General features: G+C 35.0%; 1 protein-coding gene across 1 annotated transcript in view; it reads right to left on the bottom strand.

The window, feature by feature from the left end:
* LOC134244446 (atrial natriuretic peptide receptor 1-like) overlaps positions 1 to 18,092 on the bottom strand; it is a 58,174-nt gene that overhangs the window by 32,785 nt on the left and 7,297 nt on the right. The window contains exon 2 of the mRNA XM_062726708.1: positions 1,670 to 1,771. Within this exon, the coding sequence (XP_062582692.1) occupies positions 1,670 to 1,771 (102 nt within the window). The remainder of the gene's footprint in view (positions 1 to 1,669; positions 1,772 to 18,092) is intronic.

Raw genomic sequence — 18,092 nt, 5'->3', positions numbered from 1 at the left:
CATGTTACATAACGATTCATTTTTCTTTTAAAAAAATACTCGAAAACTCATGATTTTTCTTGAAACCAATGTCGTTAAAATTTCTTCCTAATCCAGGAAATAAAAAAAGACTTGTTAGAAAATGTGAAGACAAATGCAAATATATCAATTCATCAATAAATCAAAACTTTTATACACCTATGATATCAAAAACAGAAAAATCACATCCATCATTCCTGAGATTAGTGAACGTGTCTCGTTAAAGCAGGCTGCTATAATAGTAATTTGAAAGTTTCCAAGCGAAATAATATATTTTCAGATTCCAACGGTGTGAACACACTTGCATAGTAATCAATATCGATTATTAAAGGTTAAAAAAGATGAAACGGTGCATTTGTTTGCAATCTTTCTGGGATAAATGTACAATAGAGGTAAAATAAATGTTAAAAAAAATAGTTTCCAATAGTCAATTGAACAATATAAATCTCTTCAAGACATAGTATAACAGGTTACTAAAAATGACCATAAATCTGGTTTCCTTAAAGGCCGAGATTACTAGAATATTTCTTTTACAGAAGTGGACAAGCTTTGGCCTTCATCCATGGATGTAGGCGAAAGCTTGTCCATTTTCCTAAAGAGAATACATGTACTACAAGAAAGATTGATTCACATAAATACTTTAATATTCTCTTCTGGAAATTATTTTAGCACATTTTGAATTTATTAAGATGTACTCGGGAAATCACTAGCTGGGTTCGTCTGCGATGCCAGATATAAGCAATAATTCAAATGTAGACATTTGAAATAAGCAACAACTCAGATGAAAACATTTGTAATATTGATCGATTGTAAATTGTTTAACGTCCATCTCGTGAATTTTCTTTCATATGGAGACGCCACCGCTTGCCAGTGGAGAGCTGCAAATTTTGTCCTATACTCGGCACTTACGGCCATTGAGCAGTGAGGGATCTTTTTCGTGCCAGCACCTACTGCGACACTGGACCTCGGTTTATACGGTCTCATCCGAAGGACAGGTCTCCATGTCCCACAGTGAGATTTGGAACCCGCGACGCAAGGACCCAATGATGGATCTTAATTCACTTGATTGACAGGGGAATACAGACCAGGTAAATATGAGGACGGTGCTTATTATCTCGAATTTCATTGATGCAAATACTTGAGTTTCCCTTTATTCATCCACAGTCGAAGAACTATAATTTCGCGCACTCATAGGACTTTCTGATTTATTAGTAAGCTATGGACAATGTTCTCTATATCATTCTACTAAATAGGCAATCATAAATCGACAGTCTACAGAAACAGCGTCTTTCGCTATTACTATAGTTGTTTGTCCGTATGTTTTGTTTTCCCGAGGATAGACTCGATCAATACAGATTTTGTTAAGAAGAATGTGCCTTCTTGTACGTACGCAAATTGCAAATGTATTTGGTATCTTACGGGTACCGACAATTATGTATTTATATCAAGTCAGTTTTCTAAATCTTCGAAGTCGTCTTTTTTTTCAGAAAAATAAGTTACGGTAAGAGGAATCTGATATGAGATGAGTTTAAATATATATATAAGGTTCTGTTTTTTGCTCTGTTGTCGATGGCGTTTTTACAGAAAGGAAAAGAAGTGTAGGAAACCACTTAATAATCTAGAAAATAACATATCAGTAGTTCAGTCTTACCCAGGCCATGAACTCCATTACATCGTGTGTTAGCGTACTCCACTTCAATAGATCCCTCCTTGATGATGCCCGTTCTTTCGATGTCCTCTATGGCAATGCTAACTAACAGTGAAAAAAAAATTGTCATAGAAAAGTGACGAAACATTAAATAAATCATCTTGTACATAATCTTTGAAACTATGAAAATTGATTCGGTCATTCGCATAGTTGAATGAATGTCTAACTTTGTTTCAGAGATTATCTTAAAAATGCAGGTTCGAATCGTTGTTTCAACCGAAACCCCTCATTCAAGTAGCTAAGCAAATGATGGCGTTTGATCTAATGTACTAAGTAGCTGTTGTAAAATTAGAATATTTCTTAAGGGAAATTGAAACATCTGTCGCATACTGTCGTTACAACTCAAAGAATTTGGAAATAAAACCCCTTCATTTTCCTGCTCATCGTTGAAATTTTGGATCACTTCATTATAAATAGGGATCTGACCTATAGGACCGGGCTTGGTTTTTTTCTCTACAAAAAGCTTGTCGATTTCCGTTCCGATTAATGACATTAGGCTAAATACATATAATAATTTGTTTTCCTAAATTTTTATTTCAGTTAGTAGAGGTAGGAGGAACCCTTTCATTGATTTTCTGAGTTTATCTCCATAAATACTAATTGATATTTGTCTTTACTTCTCATGGTTCATAAAGGTAGTGTCTACTGTCTCTGAATTATGTTCTTCATGTCTAGGCCATTTATCCGTGGATATAATAAAACATGTCATTAATGTGTGCAAATTATATAGGCCTAAATGAAATCCAAGGGAATGCATTTACTGAAATATGTAGCCAAAATCAATGTGATTTAATTATAAGGAATATATACAATTGAAATTCATTGCAGCTCAATGCTGCCAAGAATACCTGTATTGAGTAACACAGAGTGAGTTATTCTTGTCCTCGAAGAAAGTGTGCTTATACTGAGGTTCGTTCCGCCTGACTGAGAACTGTACATTGGATTGTTACGATTTGATATCTCTTTAGTGTTTCTTATATATCAATAATGGGCATGCATAAAGGATAAATAATTGAAGGAAAAATACACAAATCTATATAAAAAATCTAAATAGTCTTTGAAAAGACGAAATTTAAAAGTTTAAAAGTGTTGTACCAGGTTTAAAAACAAAGTATCTAAGGTGCAAAAGTCAGCGCTTATATCAACTGAGCTAGTCTGACTATAAGAATAAGTAGCATAAATTTCAAGCTGGTGATGAAAATCAGGTTTCCCTATTTTTTGTAGGTTTTTTATGAATTTCGACCACAGGGCAGGGGTGCCCCTAAAAAAATCTTATCTTAATTTATTCCTTACATCCTAACCTATCAAAATATCACAATTTTATTTAGGGGCAGGCCTGCCCTGAAGGACTTCAAGGCCAAAATTCATGCAAAAATCAATGCTTTTATGGACAAAATGGTGTTTCGATCAACTTTGGAGGTTTATTGTAAAGTTATAAATAATAAATTTGAGGTATCAAATACAAATTTGAAAATTTTAAACATGTATACGGTAGAAAACAACAAATAAAGATTGCTTTTTAAATGTCGTTTTTTCCGGGAAATTGTTCTCTCCTATAGGTCAATTCTTTTGTTAAAGCGAATACATCCTTATTTCAAATGTGCACAAAGAGGGTCTGAATTGTCCTTAAAGTTTGTGGACGATGGCATTTTTGGCAAACTGAATGATCCTATTGTATACCAAAATATGTGCTGTTTAATCCATTTCAGAGAAGTTGGTTTCAACTCTGTTTGAAGATAATATTTTTCTAATTGTGGTATTTAAAGGAAGCAGATGGTGTGCATGGTACAGGGTTAGAGTTTTCGGAATAACAGGTTTATATTCTTTAAGGAAAAAGGCAACGCTTACAAAACTTTTTTTTTCAAAACAAAAAAGTTTGGCGTCTTTTCAGACCTACAGCCTTTGAGCATAGAGGGATCTTTTATGTGTCAACACCACAGTGACACTGGTCTTGTATTTATATGGTCTCATCCAAAAATCTCTCAGCGGAGTTCAAACCCGCGAGGTAAGGATACTCTTAAGCAAACGCTCTTACCATGGGTCACATATATTTTGACTTTGAAGAGAACCAGAGAGTAAAACATGTCAGAAAGGTATATGCATGTGACCAATAGGTTTTCAATCATTCTGAAGTTGTTTGCTCACAAAAGAAGTAACGTGATCTTGGAGGTTAATGTGATATTCACGGATTATCTCCGGATAATCATATTTTGCACACATAAAACAATGCTATTCACGACCAGATGGAGATGTTACAACGATCAGCTTATTATATCTCAAATATATTCAAGCCTTTGAACTTTGGACATGAACTTGGGCTTGAGAACTTGCTACTGATCAGCAGATACTATTCTCTTGTAAAAACGATGAACAGGATAGCTGCGATGAAGAGAAGTAATACTCATTAGAAAAGAAAGAAAATGGATGTTAGACTGGAAACCAGAGTCGCCCGCGTGGGACAGTAGTAAGAGTGTTTGCTCTAGAGTCACGGAGAAAGAGCTGATCCTTACGTCGTGGGTTGAATCCACTGCGGCACATCGGTCCTTCGGAGAAAACCATGTCGCAGTAGGTGTTGGCATGAAAAACACTGCACCGTTGCCCTGGGTGCCGAGCATAAGTATATTTGCAGCCCTCCACGGGCAAGTGATATGATGGCGTCTTCATATGAATGAAAAATTCTCGAGAGAGACGACGTCTCTGTCGAGATTGAAGCTCTAAATAGCAAAGGAAGAGAAAGTAGAGCTGGAAATTGAAACTTTTCAACAGCAATAAAAGAATACTTTGATCCTTGATTAAGTCTCTTTATGTTCTTAGGGCAGATACTTGCATGCCACATTTATATTATAATCAGACTAATATTGTATTTGGAGTAGCATTTTGAAAGAATTTCACAGAAATTTCTATTTTTAATAACCACGGCAACACCGTTCATCGAAATCAAAAACCGATACACAGAATTATGTATCTTATTGTATATATGTGCCAAGTTATATTGAAATCAGTTCAACAGTAGCATTTTGAAAGAATTTTACAGAAATTTCTATTTTTAGTATAACATCTCAAAAACTGATATACAGAATTATGTATCTTATTGTAACTTGTGTGCCAAGTTATATTGAAATCAGACTAAAACTGTAGAAGGAGTAGCATTTTGAAAGAATTTCACAGAAATTTCTATTTTTAACCACGGCAACACCGTTCATCGAAATCAAAAACCGATACATAGAATTATGTATCTTAGTGTAGTCTACTTGTGTGCCATGTTATTTTGAAATCAGACTAAAACTGTAGGAGGAGTAGCATTTTGAAAGAATTTCACAGAAATTTCTATTTTTAGTAACCACGGCAACACCGTTCATCGAAATCGAAAACCGATACACAGAATTGTGTATCTTAGTGTAGTCTACTTGTGTGCCAAGTTATAATGAAATCAGATTAAAACTGTAGGAGGAGTAGCATTTTGAAAGAATTTCACAGAAATTTCTATTTTTAGTGTCCACGGCAACACCGTTCATCGAAATCAAAAACCGATACACAGAATTATGTATCTTAGTGTAGTCTACTTGTGTGCCAAGTTATATTGAAATCAGACCAAAACTGTAGGAGGAGTAGCATTTTGAAAAATTGTTTACAGACGGACAGACAGACAGACAGACAGACAGACGGACGGACGACGGACGCATTACTATCGCATAAGCTCTTCTGGTCTCTGACCAGTAGAGCTAAAAAGAGACAAAGAATAGGAAGTAAAAGATTTTTCTTGTATAGAGAACTGCACAAAGCTTTCTTTCATCATTCATTACGCATCCACCTATTGGGTATATATGTACTTATAAGTTCAACTGTGATGGATTTGATTGTATAACATCTCATTCGTTTAAGAAATAAAGCCCTCGTTTTCGTGAATGTTGCAGAATAACCTCCGAGGTCGAGAAATGTTGTTTGAAAGATATGTTTGTATTTCATATTTGTATTTCAAACAACATTTCGATTATTCATCTAAAATTAATCTCTAACTACAGCTGTAAAAATATGGTTCTCTATAGAGAAACGAATTAGGTCACCATGCTGTAGAAGCGCTGTTCCATTTAGCTCCTTATTTTACCACTTTATCATTAAAATCACGGAGTTTAAATATGGCGTAAGGAGGTCCGTGAAACAGCCCCGCTTCTTTCTGCAATATACAGTGTTTAAATTGCAAAAGACGACCCATCGATGATCTAAATATGTACATGTATTTCATTCTTAAGTCAAATGTACATTTCAACTGCACAGGTTTGATACGTGTTTCTGATCTGATATTTTTTGATGACGTTCGTGATTTATTGGAGAATAATGCCCGCAGCATTTCTTTGATGTCGGCAATAATCGTAGTAGAATATGCAAGATTTCACTCATACAGAGAGGTCAACGTATGTCCGTGAAAAGAAATTTATAGACCTACTCTCGGCACTAAGAGGTCATTGAGCAGTGAGGGTTCATTATCATTCCAACGTCTACAAAAGTCATGGACCCTTGGTTTTTAAGGTTTCATCTGAATGACTAGTGACTTTCAAAATTTAGTGCCGGAAGCTTGGCGAAGAAAAGTCACTTCCTATGTTTACGTTTTAGGTTTTAAGAACGGGAATCGAAGCTGGGTCTTCCAATGACGAATTCATAGCGAGTGGCCTATAATATTCATTAGGCTTCATTAACCAATTAATATTGGAACAACAATTAAAGAATAGAATATATTGTGGGAAAATATGGCTTTTGTGAGTTTAATATCATTGGCGGTAGATTTTTGCCGAGAAAATAATTTAATTATTTGAGGTACTAATCTTTCAACCAAGATAATTCGCAAAATACCTTGAGAACTCACCTTATGGTCACACAAAGAACCAAAGAACTATATGCGGTATTAACCAACATTTGCCCCCCAAAATCAAACTTTGATGGAGTAATATTTAATTAAGTCCTTAAACAGGGGAGTATATGCAAAAGCACAGAATAATTTCATATTGATTATGTACGGACGTCACAAATATGACGTAATTTCAGTTTTTTATGAATTTTGCAGAAAAATGTACATATTTCGTCGATATTTTGAATAAAAGTCACCGAGCGCATGTGTGTTCAGGATAGATATTTTGATATAATGTGTAGAATGATAATATCAATGAAATATGTCAATATTGTTCCTGAACACACATGCGCTCTATAAATTTTAGAGCTTAAATTGTTGAAATTTTGTCCATTTTGTCCTCTTTCTGGAAAAGGATATAAAATCGGACTAGTTTGTGACAATACACTGCTCTGGAACTATAATATTTTCTGTTAACTTATAATTCAAATTTATTGAATTCAGCACATTTCAGGAAGTTTTCAAAATTTGTAATTATATAACTTTAAGAGATAGAGATGAACGTTGCAGGACGAAGGGCATTGAGAGGGGCTGATATAGTAAGTGACTACTATGGCAAGCCCTTTTGCTATTTTTTCGGATAATTTATCCTTAAATTACAGGGATATCTCTCATTTTAGAGAGATTTCTCTTAAACAATAGATATCTCAACAACTTAAAGAGATATCTCTCTAGCTTAAAGACACATTTCTCTGGCTTAAAGAGACATCTCTCTAGCCTATAAAGATATATCTCTAAGTAAGAGACTTCCTCTGTTTTAAGAGATCTCTGTTGTTTAAGAGATATCATTTTTGTTTAAAGAGATATTTCTCTAAGATATAAATATATCTCTCTTTGTCAAAGAGATATCTCTTATAGTTAAAGAGATATCTCATTAAGCACAGGAAATATCTCTCTATGCTAAAGAGATATCTCTCTTATTGAATGAAAATTTTATTTTACGAATAAATAGTAGAAGAACTTGAGATAGACCCCTTTCTTGTCTTAATAAAGCTGAAATTAAGAAAGATCAAGCAAAGGAAACAATAATGACCTCACTGGTTGTGAGTAAACTCCAACACTCCAAAGTCATGAAATCATTAAGTTTGAGGATAAAATCTGGTTCACCATCCGAAAGTAAACAAAATATCGCTAATGAACAATTAAAACCACAATGGTAGAAGTAGAACAGAAAAGACAGGGCTTGAAAAGGAAAAAAAGGAAAAAAATTGATGCTATCCGAGACCAAGATGTTGGTCAAACGAAGATGCAAATCCGAAGAAAATACAATGAACTAATTTAATTCAACTCCGCTAGACTCAAAGATCAGCTCCAAAAAAACATACTCAGTACAAGATAAAGAATTAAAGAGCAGTGCTCGAAGAGACAATAGGGTTTCTGATGACAATGAAGCTAGCACAAGATGCAAAATAGGATCAAAACAAGACATCGGGAACTAACATTGCATCACAAAAAAATTTATTGAAAGACATAAATCACATAAACACCAGTGTGAAAACACAAAATTGGCGTCCACTATAAAAGGAAAGTTTAAAAAAAAAAAAAACGATCATTGAACTTGATGAACCAGGAATGCCCTCCATCAGAAGCTGATATCAGTTTAGCTATAGATACTTTAGGCATACTGAGGTGCAATTAGCACCGAAAGTAAAAGAGGCTACAAAACATAAAAGAATGGCAAAACATCAGGGATCGATTTCGTATAAAGCCATCGGAACCTAATGGGCTAAGCCCCCCCCCCCCCGGGCACCATTTTTTGCAAAGATAGACATAACATACATGAAGACATTGCAAATTGGGATTAGACCCAACACGTTTTTTCTTAGCCCCCCTCCTCCTTTAATTTTCTCCCGACGCCTGTGACGTAAATACAAAAAAAATTGTTGAAAGCCAAGGAAGTATTTTTTTAAAGTATATGGATAAAATTTAGCTTATTTCCCCAGCAGTCTCTCTAAAAAGCCTGAAGACACCACGTAGTGAGTTCTGGTTTTTGCAGATAAATGGGGTTTTCTTTGTTATGCATGATAACCAAACGTAATTTTACCAAATGGGAAAGATATGTGGTAATACAATATGATGGAAAAAAGCTTATTAGTTGATGATATTGACTGACTTTGATGAGACAGGAGGACTAATACCTAATTATACTCTACATTTCTTATAAGTACGGATCAATGACTTTTATAAGCCACGAGTATAATTTCATTAATTTCAGATCGGTATTAATACTTTTCATAGTGGTTCGTATAATATTAGTTTCCGTTATATTCTGAATTTGTTCCGATATGAAAGCATATGTTACATAAGAGTACATGTTTATTGAGAAAAGAAATCTAATGCAGAAAGTAGCTCAAACTCCAAAGTCAAGGTCAAAAGTATGGAACGCCAAATAAACATATTATGTATATTCAAATTATCTTTGAATTATTACATCGATGAATCCATTTGATGAGCAAATTTATGCACTAAAATTTCTATTTACTCAATTTTTAATTTTTTTTTTATCTTGCTTTGAAGTCAGTCTGAAATAAAAATGATCACTATTTCAACTTTGAATATCTTGTGCTTTCCTAGCATAGATGCTTTTTAAATTGTGAGAGTACTTTTTAAAATGCAAAATTTTGTTTGCGGCCGATTTGCTGCTTTGCATCAATTTTAATTATTTAAAAGTTATGGCCAATTTCAAGTTTGTAGAATTTTGCAGAGGTACGTCAAACTCGAAGATCAAGGTCAGGTAGTCAATAAATGGTTATGCCCAAAGAAAGGTCTTGTCAAAAGAAATTCACAAATGGAATATGAAGGCCTTAGCACTACTACGTATAGTAACCATTCAAAAATAGGCATATGTTTGCAGACAAACAGAATAAAAGACAAACAGATGGCCATGGATCGACAGACTAAAAACTGTGTGCCCACGAATCTTTGATGGAGGGAACATTAAATTCTAAAGGAAGAAAAATTAGTATGTACATGTAGCCGTATTTTGCGTTATTTAGAGAATACCAATGTTGTAATCTTTAGGTTACCAAACTTAGGTAGACATTGACAGGCAGGGGATCCTCTTACAGAATAGACATCATCAATGAATATTAATTATGCTATCTTCACATGTAGCTTAGACATCAGTAATCATAATTGCAATCTACTGGAAAGAATCTGCTTTGTTAATTCACCAAATGTATGATTTTGAGCTAAATGGATATTTATGCATAATTAATTTGTGATTATATTATAAACTCACGATGTGTTTAATTCTGTAGAATTCCCGTTCTCTTGGGATTTTGACCAGTTAATGTTATGAATAGGCCCGATTTTATGGGTATAATCAAGAGTGAATGATCATTAGAATTGTGTTCTGAAATGAACTGAACAATATCACCAGAGGTAATATTGAATTTCTATTAGGATTTAGAGGCAATGCATGCCATTTATAGTGTATTGTTATTAGATATAGAGTATAAACATTTGAAAGGGGGAAAATTAATAACAATTATATAGTATCAAAGTTGATGGATAAGAGTTTTTATTTTTCTCTTCCATTAATTGTTCTTGAATTTGTTTAAGGGATATTTTTCTCTACTTATACCCCCGCTTGAAAAGTGGGAGGACATATAGTGATCAGGTTGTCCGTCCGTCCGTCTGTCTGTTACGTTTTGGGCTACCCATCTTTTATTCGCAACTGCTCCTATATCACTGAATGAAACTTAGAGACTTTCAAAGAATGTTTGTTACATAGTGCCATAGTGCACCTCTTGTTTTACATTTTGACACATATTTCGGGTTTTCCATAACGAGATATTAACCTGCCATTCATTCTAATATATTGAAGGGTACCCATCTCTTATCCAAAACTCCTCTTTTACCACTGAATAAAATTTAATGATACTTTTACAGACTCTTTGTTAAATAATACCATGGTGCACGTTCGATTTAACGTTTTGATTTGACAGTTATTTCGGGTTTACCCGGAGGGGGTATCATTTAGTGAGCTCTTTACTTGTTTCATTTGCATTTGTATTACATATGAGTTTTCTATTCCACAAAAAAGTGTCCATCATACATTTTGATGTTAAGTACCCTTTCCCCGAGTTAAAAATTGAATTCGTTTAGAACTGAAGTAAATTATCTTATGTGCTTTGGGGACAATCCAATGTATGCTAAAATTAATTAAAGCAGTATTATAAAAATGAGACTTCAGAACATAAAAAAAATAATGACTTTGAAAATTCAAGATTTCAAATTATTAAGATAATTGAAAAATATCCACAGTTTACACTACAACATAAAATAACCAAACCTGCTGCCCCGGCTTTCTCTTGCCCGAATGGAAACAAGAAATCGCCCTTACGCCCGGGAAGTAAAACAAGCACTCGAAATGGAGGGTCGTTAGATTGAAGACCACTGTTTAATGTCAGATTCATTAAAATCACTATCACACAACCTAAGCTTCTGACGGAACAGTTCATCATACTAGTATTGATCCCATTTCAATCTTAGCTTTGGCGTGTAAAGGCTTCTTATATATAGGTATGGGCGGGATGCATGAATTGGTCAGTATTGACTTTATTAGAATCATATCAAAATGTACTTGATTGGTCATGGGGTTATTATCCGATTGTTTCTTTCGACATTACATATATCAGAATCAGGTCACACAGATGTTGAATGGTAAAATTCCTGCATGCAGAAGAGATGCACGAATAGTACAATTAAGAAGTCTTTGCAATCAGTCCGTAAGAATAAATCGAATTTGTCAGGGGTTCGACGGCAACTGTGAACTAAGTACATGTACCCCTGATCTGTCAATTCTAGACTAAAGCTCAGAACACTGGATTTTGAGCATTCATTTTAGGTACCCTGATCTTAAAATGAATGCTCAAAATCCAGTGTTCTGAGTTTTAGTCTAGAATTGACAAATATTTTTCATTTTTTTAAGGGTCTTTGTTTAAAGGGATGTCTGTCCATCGGAAATACTTCATCTGAAGGAGTTGAAAAATGAAGTTTCTTCTATCAAATCATTAAAAATAGCATAAAATGAATTGTACAATGTATGAGTTTTTAAAGCTTTTTTGGCCTTGTGCCATTTGACATCACCGGAAGTGACGACCTAGAAAAGTCCAAATTTGAAATTGCCGAAAAGGATTTTTTGTAGCTTTTTCTAAATTTTATATGTATTCTTAAAAGGGCTGTAAAAAAACCCTTCTAAATTCATTACTTCCGATGTTTATCGGAAGAGTTAATTATCTGCTTTTCTCTAGTTGTTACATGCAACATTATCAACCACATCATCGTTATGATTATCCTTATACGATGTAAACAGCTGGTAAAGGAACAAGAAAGATCTTTCTTCTGATGGATTTTTTTCACCAACTATCCAACCAGATAATCGCCTCCCAATGTAGACTTGGGGTAAACTGGTATCTACACGTACTTATGCGTTTGTTTCTCGGAAGTTTTCTGACATGTAGATGTTTTATAACTGTTTGTGTCGCAGGTCTGCGTTATTGCAATGTCGTACATTATCGTATATTATTTTGTGGAAGGGTCAAATGTGAGTCTGAAAATCAATTACACAATTTTGAAAATTCTAAAATCGAGGAAGGGTTTATTATTATTATTTATTGAAATGGCCCAAGCCGGTCGTAGTTAACGAGAGTTTTGTTTCTTTTCACTGTATGTCGTTATTTTACTTAAAACTTTTTTAATTACTGCCCAAAAGACCTATAAAGCATACCTGAATTCCTTACAATCATTAAAAATCGCTAGATTTTTAACAAAAAGCACAAAATAATCCTAGAGTTTATCTGGAAAAAATCAATGGAACCGGAAGTACCCTCCCCTCAATGTCAAACTGTAGGAGTGGGGAATGCTTGTAAGGAGACATTATGCAACTATTGTCATCAAGGCACAGACAATTTCGGTAAGCCCCCTTGTCAACCACATCTCAACCCTAACTAGCATGCATGGGAGAAGATAGACCGGAGTGTGAGACAGCTTTTCAAGCAGCAGATTCTTGCGGAACTAGAGGACGACCTAGTCAACACATGGAAAAACATTCATTAGTTTTTTTTCTTAAATAGTGTGAACTCTTTGAGGAGCGGTTGTCTTGCTGTGAATTCGTTTGAAAGGAGGATAATGCCGTATTCAACGTTGAACGTTGCGAATTTTTAATTCTAGGGTGCCTTAACATTTCTGCATATTGTGTCAAAGCGCTTCAATAAAATATTTAAGTGAAAAAAAATGTTTTGCTACTTTTTAGCTCACCTAAGCCGAAGGCTCAAGTGAGCTTTTCTGATCACATTTTGTCCGGCGTCCGTCTCTTTGTCTGTCTGTCCGTCTGTCTGTCTGTCTGTCTGTAAACTTTTCACATTTTTGACTTCTTCTCAAGAACCGCTAGGCCAATTTCAACCAAACTTGGCACAAAGCATTCTTGGGTGAAGGGGATTCAAGTTTATTAAAATGAAGGGCCACGCCCTAATTCAAGGGGAGATAATTGGGAATTATTGAAAATTCGGTGGTATCATTTAAAATTCTTCTTCTCAAGAACCACTGTGCCAGGAAAAATGAAACTTTTGTGGAAACATCCTCAGGTAGTTTAGATTCAAGTTTTTACAAATCATGACCTCCAGGGGTAGGGCGGGGCCACAATGGCCACCCAAAGTTTTACATAGAAATATGTAGGAAAATTCTTTAAAAATCTTCTTCTCAAGAATAACAAAGCCATAATTGATCATATTTATTTGGAAGCATCTTCAGGTATGTAGATTAAAGTTTGTTCAAATCATGACCCCCGGGGGTAGGGCGAGGCCACAATGGCCACCCAAAGTTTTACATAGAAATATATAGGAAAATTCTTTAAAAATCTTCTTCTCAAGAATAACAAAGCCATAATTGATCATATTTATATGGAAGCATCCTCAGGTATATGGAGGATAAGCGTGTTCAAAAATCCAGACTTGTAAATTTGTAAACGCAATCTTGTAAGATTGTAAATCCAAACTTGTAATTGTGTCAGTTTCATAGAATACATATGTAAGTAGTTAATTCAGACATCCAAGCATGTATACAACTGTGTTGACTTTAAGTTCAAATTATGAATGTGTGTATATTTGATGTTGTAAACTTTGTTTTCCGGAATTTATATTTCCGCGCTCTGAATAAAACACAAAGACAATTCACAACTCTACAAATGTAAAGTCTACATGTTTGTCGAATTTCGATTGCGAGAAACTATGGAGGGGTGTCGGGGCTATATTTTTTTTAATATTCTCTTTTTTTTATTATAATTTTTTTTCCAAATCAAATAAATTCTAACGACTTTATTTTTCTTATTTCTTATTTTAGTTCTAACTTCTTGTTTATATTTTCCAGTTTCATTTTATTTCCTTCATGACCGTAGGATCCGGGGAGGGGTGTGTGCCGTGCCCACAATAATTTTTCCGATATACAGGACAATATAGAAAACTTCGCTACTATATGCTTCGCTCCCTCAAAAAAAGTCTGATGACTTCTTTTTAATGGGGGGGGGGGGGGGGTTATTAGTTGATAGTGTCCCCCGACTGAAAAATCGTGGCTTTGGGACCCCCCCACCCGCTCCAACTGAAATTGCTTTCTATATACTGACATATTCTTTATTTTATTTTGCTTCCTTCCGTATTTTCAATTTATCTGATATTTTGAATTATGTTTCACTATTCCTTACTTTTCTTTGTGGTAAAACTATCAGAAGAATCGAAGGTTTTAATAAGAGAGTAGGACTACAGTGCGTAATGATAGAATTAAACTAAGGAATCCAAATGAAATCTAAACGAAAAGGGGCGCGTCGGCCTTTTTTGTACATATTCACAGATCTTGCGCGAACAGTCTACGACATGTAGATATATTTCCATGGAACATGAATTTTGTTTTATAAAGGTCTTCCGTTTCCAACGGAAGACCTTCTACTGATTCTGTTGGTAAAGATTACTATTCTTTTTTTCTTCTGCTTCCTAGACCGCGACGTTGAGGCCTCATATCTCACTCATTTCTCAACGGATTTCGCTCAAGTGTTCAGAGGTTATTGAGGTTTATAAAGTCTATCGGAATGCTGACTAAAATTTTAAAAAGTCCCTTCCGGTATTGAGTTATTTCCCTTTTATCAAAAATTTATAGGCTTTCGTTTTCAGACAAAGGCTCAGAGACGGCTAAAGCTGGAGCAGAAATTCTACTGATTTTAGGTAATAGAAGGATTGAAGTTGTGCACATCGATTTTTGTTTTTCGATTTCTCTATTCAAAATGGCGCTATATAGGGGTCAAAAATTAGAATGCTTAAAAGAGCCAAAAATTACTCATATTTTGCTTTTTATCTTCTAAACTAAAAATATTTTGTTAAAATATATAGAACATAATTTGTGCAGAATTAGAAGATCTTTCCAATGATATGTCGGAAAAAGGGATGACCCCTAAATTAAGGGATCTAGAGGGGCCAAAAGTTTTTTCCAGATATCTCAAAAAGTATTGAGAATTTGTTATACATCAAAGAAGCAAAGTTGTTTAAAATGACAGCTTAATCTATTGGAGTCGTCAAAATACGTCCACCGTCGTCACTTCCGGCCAAACTGGAAGTAGTCGGAAAACGCGTATTTTTGCCGTTTTTGACAAGTTTTTTGGGTAACATATGTCTCTGGGAGCTTAAAAATTAATTTTCCGTGCGTCGTCGTCACTTCTGGTTAAACCGGAAGTAGCAAAAAAATGGCCTATTTTTCCTTTAATTAACATAGCTTTAGAGGATTCAAAGCATTTTTTGGCGTTATTTCTCATTTTTGTGAAAAATGAAAGCTACTTCCGGTCAAACAGGACGGAAGACCTACTCGTTGCTTTGCAACGAGCTTTGCTCTAGTTATTTTAAAAACTGTAATATATCATTCTTGTGTGTTTTCTCTCCTTTTCAGGCCTGTTGGAAGCAATTTCATTGGGGGTTGTGGGTGGGCACAAAACAAATATTTCTTGACCCCCGAAAGGCATTACTGTTCAGGGGATATAACAATGAATTAGCCTTGATTTCTTTTCTTATGAATATACCGACAATTGGACACAAATGGAAATTACTTTCATTTACATGTAATTGGAATAGAATACATTGGCTCCCCACTCCCTGTCCGACCCGGGGCCATGAAACTCAGATAAGCTCACTTTTGATTTCAGTCTCTCTTTTTTATGTATTACTAATTCCTTTGGTAAACCAAGTTTGGGACGTGGAGACCAGTCCTTCGGATGAGACCGTACATGTATAAACCGAAGTCCCATGTTGCAGTAGGTGCTGGCACGAAAAAGATCCCTCTTGGATCAATGACCCTGAGTGCCGAGCATAGGATTTGCAGCTCTCCACCGGCAAGTGGTGGCGCCTCCATATGAGTGAAAATTCTAGTGAGGGACGTTAAACAACAATTCAGTTAATCAATCCTTTTGTGAAAGTGACACTGTGATCAAAAGTGAGCTCGTCTAAGTTTAATGGCCATGGTGATGTTTCCAAATATATTATAAATATGACTCCCATTCCTGATTGTCCGCTTATTTTGTTTACAAATATCAGGTATATTTCAGTTTATATTGACATAACATTATTTTAAAGTAGGACTGAGAATATTTTTCACTTCAACAAATCTTAGGACCGAAGTAGAGGAGGGAGCAAAAGGTCGGGTTTTCCACTTTTTGTGTGGAAAATAAACATGACCAGCTTTTTTGATATGAAAATGCATTTATAGGCTGCATTTCCCCTCCCAAACACACCCGTTTCTTGCATATTAACCTAACTCTGGCTAATTCTTGCGTTGAGAAAAAAATTAACTGAAAAGTTAAAGAAAGATCCAAAACATAGCTTTTACAGGGGGAGAATTTATATCATTATGTATCAGTTTATTTATTTAATTTTTGCTTGTCATTTCTTTTTGGGGACCCCCCCCCTTCCCCCGAGGAATATTGATACGTAACTGCTTCTACTAATTTTTTTTTTTAATATGATCTTATTATATTGGGAAATTGGGGCACTGATCACAGTAGCCTAGTGGTTGGGCGTTAGCCTCGTAAGCCATGGGAAGCAGGCACGTAGCAACAGGGGGGGGGGGGGGGGGCAGGGGGGCCTTGCCCCCCACTTTTTTTCCCAACATTACTTTTACTATTGAAAATATTAAGTGAAAGGCCGGTTGCCCTCTCACATTTTACTACAGTAAAGTGATATAAGGGAAATGTAGTATTGTATGCAAAAAATCTGGTACTGAAAGAACTCTGCATCTGAAAAAAAAATTGGCCTCTACCCAACCCCCAACCCCCCTCCACGAAATAGGATTTTCGAGTTTGGACAATGTCCTTTTTTTTTGCTCGTCAACTTTACCTGTTATTTAAAAAAAAATTCTCTGCCCCCCCCCCCCCCCAACACTTTAAAGAAGGATGCTACGTGCCTGGGAAGTTCAGAGTTGGATTGTTTTAAGTATCAACTAACAACACTTACCAATAAAAAAAAAGTCATTAATTTAGGGGGCACAGGCATATAATAGCTATATTTTCTATAGTATTCTATATACATTTATATCGGCAACCCCCCCCCCCCCCGGATCCTATGGCCATGAAGAAAATAAAATAAAAATGGAAAATTTAAACAAGAAGTCAGAATTTATACAATTTGGAAAACAAGAAGTTATAATAAAAATAAATTAAAAATATTAAAAGGGAATTGTGGCACTAATGGCCCTCCATAGTTTCTCGCAATCTAAATTCGACAAATATGTAGACTGTACATTTGTAGAGTTGTGAATTGTCTTTGTGTTTTATTCAGAGCACGGAAATATAAATTCCGGAAAACAAAGTTTACAACATCAAAGATACATACATTCATATTTTGAACTTAATTAAAGTCAATTTAACACAGTTGTATTTTAGGAACTACATGCTTGGATGTCTGAATTACCTACTTACATATGTATACTAGGAAACTGGTCAATTACAAGTTTGGAATTACAATTTTACAAGATTGCGTTTACAAATTTACAAGTCTGGATTTTTGAACACGATTACCCTACATCAGGTAGTGTATATTCAAGTTTGTTCAAATCATGACCCCCGGGGGTAGGGCGGGGCCACAAAGGCGAATCAAAGTTTTACATAGAAATATATAGGAAAGTTCTTTAAAAATAATCTTATCAAGAATAGCAAAGCCATGATTGGTCATGGGACTACTTTTGGATATAAACTATTCAATAATAATCCAATTTCTGCTTTTTCCCAGCCACAGTGCTCAGGTGAGCGATGTGGCCCATGGGCCTCTTGTTTATCCTGTATTTTATTAAATCATACTGTAAAAACAATTCAATATAAAAGCGATTTAAGGTCATACGCAACGTAGTTGTGACTTTATTGGGTTCTTCTCTGGGGTTGAAGAGTTCCACTAAATGAAGGACATGTGTGCAATATTTTTAATGTCATATATG

This window comes from Saccostrea cucullata, unplaced genomic scaffold (genome assembly GCF_032062105.1).
Source record: "Saccostrea cucullata isolate Sc308-1 unplaced genomic scaffold, CSIRO_AGI_Scuc_v1 ctg359, whole genome shotgun sequence".
NCBI classification, from domain to species: Eukaryota; Metazoa; Mollusca; class Bivalvia; order Ostreida; family Ostreidae; genus Saccostrea; species Saccostrea cuccullata.
The sequence above is the reverse complement of the archived record's forward strand: the minus strand, read 5'-3'. Positions and strand labels throughout refer to the sequence as shown.